The 9,412-nt window shown below is 37.1% G+C and overlaps 1 protein-coding gene across 1 annotated transcript; it reads left to right on the top strand.

Moving 5' to 3' along the window:
- Positions 1–1,565: 1,565 nt before the first annotated feature.
- On the top strand, positions 1,566–9,253 carry LOC143538326 (auxin response factor 5-like). The gene is made up of 14 exons (XM_077031908.1): positions 1,566–1,602; positions 1,707–1,825; positions 3,459–3,557; positions 3,644–3,700; positions 3,803–3,958; positions 4,408–4,492; positions 4,575–4,665; positions 4,740–4,904; positions 4,964–5,086; positions 5,193–5,268; positions 6,055–6,196; positions 6,426–7,762; positions 7,828–8,018; positions 8,979–9,253. Exons 1-14 carry the CDS (start codon positions 1,566–1,568, stop codon positions 9,088–9,090), a joined length of 2,790 nt encoding a protein of 929 aa, XP_076888023.1. The 3' UTR covers positions 9,091–9,253.
- The last annotated feature ends 159 nt before the right edge of the window (positions 9,254–9,412 follow it).

Raw genomic sequence — 9,412 nt, 5'->3', positions numbered from 1 at the left:
GCCACTCCGTGGTCATCGGATGAGAAGGAAGCCTTGTGTCGGGCTTGGATAGTAATTTCTGAGGATCGGCGTTGCGGTAATTGTTTTAACGTTTTTAAAAATGATTTTTAATAAAAAAGTTAAATAAAAAAGTTAAATGGAAATCTAATTTATTTATTCATTTTGCAGCCGACTACCAAAAGAGCAAGATTTTTTGGATAAAGGTTAGGGAGACGTTCTACATGCTCGTTGGAGTACAGAGCGGAACGCCGATATGATTTCGGGTCGGTGGTCCGAAATCAGAAAATTTGTCGGCTTGTTTACTAATCTTTTCAACAGGAACAGCGGTCGTATGAGACCAAGTGGCAGTGATGATTTGGCGGTTTACAATTTCACGGTCGAAGAGTGGAAGCATGAGTGTTTGCGGAGGTATGGGATGGTGAAGACTTGGGACGATTTAAAGTTGTGGGAGAGGTTGAAAAGGTGTTCCAAGTGGGTTGAGCTGGTGGCGCCGGACGTTGATGCGGAAGTTGGGCCGAAACGGACTAAAACTAGTTCGTCTGGAGCGTATAGCACTTCAACCGGGTCGGATTGCCGCGTTGGATTCGACCTAAACATTGCGGAGGAGGAAACGTCTTCACCGCCCAGGAGGCGGCCATTGGAAAGGGACGCCAAGGGGAAAAAACCGGCTGAGGGGGAAGCCGTAAACATCGCCAATCTTGTTGAATCCCTCAATAAATTCAACAAAACCATGGAGGTGGTCTCTAATGACAAAAAGGAAAAAAGTCGAATGAGAGATTTGGACTTTCTTACTAGAGACTTCAGTAACCTAAATCCGGTCGATCAAATGCTAATGGAAAAGCAAAAGGAACGTATCCGAAAGAGGTTGATCGAAGAAGACCAAGTCGAAGAATAAGAAGAATGTTTTTTTTAGTACTTTAATTTTTATTTTATTTTTATATATTAATGTGTTTTTTTTATTAATGTGTGTTTTTTAATAATTTATGGTTTTTTTAATAATACGTTGTTTGAATATATTTATAAAAAAATAAAAAAAAATTCGCTGGAGCCCCTCCACACCAGGGCCAGGGGCTCTAACGGGGGCTCCAACACCCCCCTTATCCAGTTTCTCTCTCTGCCACACGTCATAATATTATTGGTTGGAGCCCCCATTAAAGCCCCCCACACCCCTTAAGTTTTACATTTGTGCAAAACTTTTTAATAATAAAAGTAGTTAAATGACGAGAATACCCTTATCTGGTCAACACCTTGAAAGCCCCACTTGTCACAAGTCACAAAAGAGAGAGAGAGAGAGAGAAACCTATAGATACATACAGAGATATATATAATATAGTGATTATTAATGAGAGAGAGAGAGAGAGAGAGTGGGGCCAGGGCAGGGCAGGGCAGGGCAGGGGTAGTGTGTGTTTGGTCTGTGTAATCCTGAGCAAGCCTCACTTTTTTAAGTCTCTCCGGTCTTCTTCTTGTCTCCCTTCTCACCATTTCACTTTTTATTTTTATTTTTTTCCGATCAATGAATCTCCGGCGCTAGGGATATTCCGGCCACTTTCTAATTAAACACATCAATGAAGATTTCTGGATCCACCGACAGTTCCGACCAAGGTTGGTTTACAGTTTGAGAATCTGTCCATCTCTAACGTCGCTCGATCCATCTGAATATTATTATTATTAGTTAACTCATTTTCATTATCTCTAACCAACTGCAGGTGGTGAGAAGAAGCGTGTCATTAATCAGGAGCTCTGGTTAACGTGCGCCGGACCTTTAGTCAACTTACCCGCTGCCGGAACTCATGTTGTGTATTTTCCACAAGGACATAGCGAGCAGGTATTAACTCTTTTCTGCTGTTGTTAACTTGCGGTTCGGTTTTCGGCTAAAACCGATTTTAAATATGGTTCGGTTTTGTTATTTTTGCTTGAAAATTTTGAGCTAAAAAAAGAAAGTTGTCGAAAATAATGTTTACTAAATATTATATATACGGAATAAAATATTTGGGTTAAACTATATATTAGATTAGATTGTTATAGTTTGCTTAAAATTTAAAGTAATATGTATATCTGGACATCTGGTTTGGTCTTTTCGGTTTTAGTTACATGCAAAGCCAAAACCGATCCGGAAGTTCAGATTTTACGAAAGCATAAAACCAAACCGCCTATTTTTATTTCGGTTCGGTTTTGGGTATACTTTTTATTTTTTATGAATGAATAGCTTTAGTTACTTGTACTGTACAAGTTAGTGATGCAGGCTGTGGATATGGTGTTGGTTAATATGGTTGTACGGTACAACTGTGTAATGCAATGATGAGTCTGTCCACTGGGCAAGAATTGCATTGATTTGGTTTGTTCATGTGATCTGGATTCTGTGCACGGGTTTGACAAAGGTTCTAAAGTGCACCTGTTTTTTGCATGCTAAAGTGCGCCTGTCGTGGCAACTTTAGTGGGATAGGATTCTATGCAAATTCCCTTTTAAGACTAGTGAAAAAAGTTGTTTTCTTTATAGCTTTTATTAAGAGTATTGTCTTATATTTTTATTCATCATCATTACATGGCTTTCTTGTAGGATCCACTTGCCTTTATATTTTAAAAACTAAATTTTATGCCTAATTAATAAACAAAATTCTTTGATTATAAGATCTAATCTTTATATCTCATGTGAAGGGGGTCTAGTTTCAAAACATTGGGTTATAGGATTTTAATAATCTCGACTTTCACCTATTGATCGGGATTAATCTCTACTTAGGAAATGTTTAGAGACTTTGAACGTATTTTCCTCCACCAATCTCATATGTATTTTCCACGTCATCAAAAAGCTAATGTGGTTAACGCCCAAAGTTAGGACTTTCTACAAAATCACGGCCAATAGATAAAAGTTGAGATTTTTAAAATCCAATAACCCTAGTTATAAAAAAGATGTTTTAGATATTTAGTTTCATTCATATTATGCTAAAAGGTATTCAATAATGAGAGAGTAAGGACATGATATTGTGGACTGAAGTGGAGACAATCATGAATTTGCATTGATGACTAGGGCAATTAACTCACTTTTGCTTAACATAGGAATAATTGTACAACTTTAATCAATGATGTACAACAATATCTATAATAAAGTTGTTATGGTGCTAGAAAAGGAGGCTAGCATATCTACATCATATCCTGATTATTACATTTATCTTAAAATGATTCTGAAAGTGATTATCTGATTATCATGAAATAACAATGTTTTAGTTTGTGAATCATTTATCTGATTATATAGGAGTTATATAATTAATTTCTTACCCATTATCTAAAGTAACTTTGAAAAACCTGACACCCATATACCAAAATGTCTCACCATCTTAAACAGTAGAAACTCGTCAAAACACTATCTTTAACATTTTTTATAACAGTAGATTACCCGAGTATGCATATACGTTATATTTAATAAAAGGTTTCAACATTTTTGTTATAATGTATACTTGCAGGTTGCGGCATCTATGAAGAAAGATGCCGATGCTCAAATTCCAAATTACCCAAATCTCCAATCAAAGATGTTATGCATCCTTCATAACATCACTTTGCACGTACGTCTTTATATTAATAAATTCGTTCAACACATAATCGAATACATTTTTTTATCATTTATTAATTTTTCATTATCATTTGCTAGGCTGATCCAGAAACAGATGATGTATATGCTCAGATGACACTTCAGCCTGTTCCTTCGGTATGAACACGAACCATTAGTCGTTTGTGACCAGTTGAACATGTTTAACGTTGATTAAGTAAATTATAATATTATGCATTGGTTTATTATGATTATAAACAGTTTGACAAGGAGGCATTATTGAGGTCAGATCTTTCAATGAAAGTAAATAAACCGCAAACACAGTTTTTCTGCAAGGCTTTGACTGCAAGTGATACGAGTACTCATGGAGGATTCTCTGTACCCCGCCGAGCAGCTGAAAAAATCTTCCCTCCTCTCGTGAGCAAATTTCCTTACGTTTAATTGGTTAACTCTATAGATGGCAAAATAGACGGGTTTGTCTAACAAGTTTGGGTGAAATTGGAAAGGGTCGGGTTGAGTTCACCACTTCACCTGTAACACTTCATTGGCCAAAAACTATTTCTTGGCCAAAAGGGTCGGGTTTGTCTAACAAGTTTGAATTGACCGGTAACGTTTCATTGTCCAAAAACTCTTAGAAAACCTTTAAATAATTCCCGCGTTAAACATAGCTATAAATGTTATATTTTACAGTGATAATTAAATTTCTTGAATAAAGAAATTTTAAAATATATTATACCCAATGAAAATACACGGCCCGTATTGACCTATTTTCATTTTTAGCCTAGCGGTCAACACGAGTAAAAATTGGTATCTGTAGTTAGTTATTGACATCTTTATGTTGAAACAAATTCTTTTCTATAATACAGGATTTTTCAATGCAACCACCTGCACAAGAACTGTCAGCAAGGGACTTACATGATACCCAATGGACATTTCGTCATATTTATCGAGGTAAACATTTATACCTATCACAGCCTTTAGTAACCCGTCACCAACATCGAGTAAATGATTACATTCTTAAAACGAAATGTAGGGCAACCGAAACGTCACTTGCTTACAACTGGTTGGAGCCACTTTGTTAGTGGTAAAAGGCTTGTAGCCGGGGACTCGGTCTTGTTTGTTAGGTAAATACCTCTTAAATACATAGTAATTCTTATATAATTATAAAATTAATAACCAAAAATAAATAAATTTATAGGGATGAAAATCAGCAGCTGCTGGTGGGTATAAGAAGAGCTAACACACAGCCAACCAATTTATCGTCTTCGGTTTTATCGAGTAACAGTATGCATATTGGAGTATTGGCTGCTGCTGCTCACGCAGCTGCAAACAACAGCCCGTTCACCGTGTTTTATAATCCAAGGTAATGGATTAAGTAATTAAATTTCATAAATAAACCGAAATAATTAATTTATTTAACAGGGCTAGTCCTTCAGAATTTGTTATCCCGTTAGCCAAGTATTATAAAGCCGTATGCACTAACCAAATATCGCTTGGCATGCGGTTTCGGATGATGTTTGAAACTGAAGAGTCGGGAACGAGAAGGTAAAGGCTTAAGGTTGATATTTTAAATAATTATAAATTTATCATGAAAAGTAAAAAAAGTTGATAAGTTTTTAGGACCTTGAATCTTATAGGTTATAAAATGCAGGTATATGGGTACAATTACAGGCATCAGTGATCTTGATCCTGTTAGATGGAAAAACTCACAATGGCGAAACCTGCAGGTATAGTAACCTACTTACAGAAGAGTCATTAATATTCATGGTATAATAAGTGGTTTGTCGATGGTGACGGGTTTCGGATTGGCTGGTTAAATCTTTGAACCCGAACACGACCCGTATGTATATTTGTGTCAAAGATATCAACCCTAAGTTTCACACTTTTAACATTGTTTAACCCGAACACGACCCGTTTAACCATTTATCTAAACAAGTCAACCAGGTTTTATTCAAGTTGTAAATTGGTTGGAGGGTTGTAATAAATGTGTTTGTTTAGATAAATGGGTTGAACGAGTCAACCTATTTTATTAAACAAGTTAACCTGAACATGACCTGTATAATTAAACGGGTTTGGTAGGCCATTGTGCTGGATTAAATGGGTTGATGTGTCGACCTATTTATTTAAACGGGTTAAACAGGTCAACCTGGACATGGCGCGTTTAGTTAAACGGATACACAGGTGAACACAATTCGTTTATTTAATGGGTTAGACATGACAAACCGAAAACTTATTACTTTCGTGCTGTGCTAGAATGCCAACCCTAGTGCTAGTATTCACTTTTGGTTTATACTTTTCTTATAATAATCAGTGTGTCAAATATGATATAAAAATATTATCATTTCAGTAAGAATCTAGTTGACAAACTTTTTGAATAAAATGACTTTGGAACACTTTAGACCCCTTTTCTTTCAAGCTAGTTTACTTTTGTCATATCGCTACTTGACCCATTAAAGATAAAACATAACCCGAATCGACCCATTCATAACTAACGGTTTTGTTAATGCATGTAGGTTGGGTGGGATGAGTCAACTGGCCGGGACAGACGTACCCGTGTTTCCGTTTGGGAGATTGAGCCTGTTACAGCTCCTTTTTTCATCTGTCCGACACCTCCTTTTTACAGACCAAAGCGTCCCAGACAACCAGGCATGCCGGGTATGTTGACTATGTTTGTCTAAAAAAACCTTAATATTCACAATCATTGAAGTACACAAAAAGCCACAGTACCTTGTGGCTTAGATTCTTTCATTCTTTGTTGTCCTGTCCTTTTCAAGTCAACAAATGATTATTAATGATATGATAAAAGTCAAAAAAGATGAAAACCCATGATTAGTTTTAAAGAATCTTTGACTTTTTTTTAAGGTTGACTTTTAATATTCTACAGATGATGAATCTGACCTTGATAATCTATTCAAGAGAACCATGCCTTGGTTAGGTGAAGATATTAATAAAGATTCCGGTTTTAGCTTGGCCCAATGGATGAACATGCAGCAAAGTTCTACACTTGCTAACCCGACCCAGCCCAATTACTTGAGCCCGTTATCTGGGCCTGTTCTGCAAAACTATGTCCCACCACAAATGATTTCTCAAAATAACATGCAGTTCAATGGCCAAAGGTCAACAATGCCACTTGACCCGTTACAGAAGCTAACACCATCAGCCACCATGAGCCCGTTAGCCTCACTTATTCAGCCTCAGGCTCAGGCTCAGGCTACAGCTCAGCAACAGTTGACCGGTCATAGTCAACAACTGGGTCAAAACCAAATTCAGTCTCAAGTTAATTCTCAACATGTACTTCAACAGCAGTCATTGCAGAATCATCAGATGTATAGAAACCTTCAAGAACAGCAGCAGCAGCAGCAGGCGGTTGTGGTCAGTCAAAGTCAACAGAACAACGTATTGCAACCTCAGTTTCCAGATCAGCAAATTAGTCAACAGTTGCAGATGCTTTATCAGCAGAAAGAATCACCTTTGGGTCAGCAATCTACACAACAGTCACAAGATGTAAGTCCAAGTCAAAGCTTTATGAGATCAATGTCAACCGATCAAACAATGGACACGAAGCCTCAAACACCCATCACACCGCTCTCTCAACAAATACTAAGAAACAATAGTCAACCAAATCTTCGATTTTCCCATCTTTCTCAACCAAAGATTCATCCATCCAATCAGATTCTGGCACATGGCAGCAGTTTATTGAACGGGACTGCAAATGGAAACGGTCAATCTGGGATCACTGATGATGTCCCGTCATGCTCCACCTCACCATCAACAAATACTGGTCTAGAAAGTCAAAATGTCAACTCGGTCAAAGGCCCTTCGTTAGTCAACGTCCCAAAAAGTCAAAGCCAAGGATTTTTCACCCCAGCCACATACTTGAACAATATTAATGGGCCCCACATGGATTTCTTGGACAGTCCATCATCAGCAACTTCAGTTATCATTCCTCAGAACAATCATCATTTGCAAATTCAAAACCCTAATCATTTGTCTTCAAATTTACAATCAGATCCACTAGACAACAACTTTGGTGTGCCATCAATGATTGTTGACCCGTTGACGACTAAAGAGTCAACCGGAGGTTTGACTCCTAACTCATTCGGAGTTCCAGATATGGATTTCATCCCCATCGACTCCACCTTCAACGAAACCAGTTTATTGAACGGTGGCGTGTGGGCACCACCTCCACAACAGCTTCAACGAAAGCGAACATATACCAAGGTTGAATTTTAATTGTAATTTATGAGAGTTGACTTTTGGTTTGACTTTTGAGATTGTATGTGTAGGTTTATAAGCGAGGAGCTGTTGGAAGATCGATTGATATGTCGGCTTATTCGGGCTATGAGGAGCTTAAACAAGACCTGGCCCGAAGGTTCGGTATAGAGGGTCAACTGGAGGACCGACAACGGGCTGTTTGGCAACTCGTGTATGTGGATCATGAAAATGATTTTCTTCTAGTTGGTGATGACCCGTGGGAGTATGTTCATATTCTTCTCTTCTTATGCATATTATTGGGTAACGGGTCAAAATGGGTTCGGGTCATATTAGGCTATTGTTAAGAACGGGCTCTAAGGCTATATTTCTAATTATTACTCATTGCTAAAGGTAATAACTTTTAGCATCAAAAGTATTAAGGAAACTTTATTCCTTAAAAGAGATGATTGTAACTTTTTTTTGTAAAACGCAAAGGAGACAAAAAAGTGTTAACGGGTCGAAAGTATTAAGGCAACTTTATTCCCTGATGGTAGGGTGCAAATGCGCTGAGCCAAAGCCAAAGCTTCGCGCGTTTAACTTACGAGACTCGATCTTGAACTCAGCTATGACAGCTCGTTTCGAGCTCCAGATCGTGAGTAGTTTTCAAGTTCAACTCAGCTCGTTTGTTATTTAATAAATAATATATACACATCCGATTATTTTTATATATAAGTTTTAATATTACATATAACATGGTATATTTATCTATTTTTATCATAATTTTGTATGTAATGCTAATAATTATACAAATATATATTTAATATATTACAAAAAAATACAAACAAGAAGCTTGGCTTGAATCGGGCTTTTAACGAGCCGATCTCGAGTGTCTCACAAGCGGCTTTGCTCGTTTACATGCCTACCCAAAAGAGATTATTATCTTAACAGTACAGCTTTTATAATGGTATCAAGCACTATATTTATCATTATCTTTTTTTATTATTCTTTTCTGTACACTGCAAGGTAAAGAGAAAAAAAGTGTTAGCAGGTCAACCCAACCTGACCGACCAATACATTACTTCATCATTTTTTCTAGTTTTACCCTGCTACTGGGCTGATCCGACCGAAAAATTATTTTGCTCTTTTCAACCCAGCCTGACATGTTGACCCATTTAGATTAACCCTCGTTTAGCAAATTTCTTTATCTGGCAATATCATATTTACGGCTAGGTTCCGTTTGCAGGGAATTTGTGAGTTGCGTGAAGTGCATAAAAATATTGTCACCTCAAGAAGTACAACAGATGAGTTTGGATGGAGATTTTAGTGGAGTTCAAAATCAAAGCTGCAGCAGTTGAGAAGAAACGAGTTTAGTTGTTTTATGAAACTGTAGCGGTAGGGTTTCGTGTTTTGTTGATGAATAGTTGTATAATTGTGTCACTTCACATAGGTAGAAAAAGCATTAACAATGTATAGTATTCTATTCGGAACCAGTTAATGAGTAATGCTTAGCGTTTTCAAGTATTCTTCATTATTGCTTCTGGATCATCGTCATGATATGATGATGACGATGATGATGATGAACAAAAGACCAAAATGGTTCGGGTTTGTTCTTAGTTCTGTAATTTTATGAAAGATTTCTTTGATTCACATTGCAAATCCAGTTTTAAATTCTTTGTC

This window comes from Bidens hawaiensis, unplaced genomic scaffold, assembly GCF_021521415.1.
Source record: "Bidens hawaiensis isolate Kalapana, Puna unplaced genomic scaffold, B.hawaiensis_p1.1 tig00011607_1, whole genome shotgun sequence".
NCBI classification, from domain to species: Eukaryota; Viridiplantae; Streptophyta; class Magnoliopsida; order Asterales; family Asteraceae; genus Bidens; species Bidens hawaiensis.
This window is presented reverse-complemented; position numbering and strand designations above follow the sequence as displayed.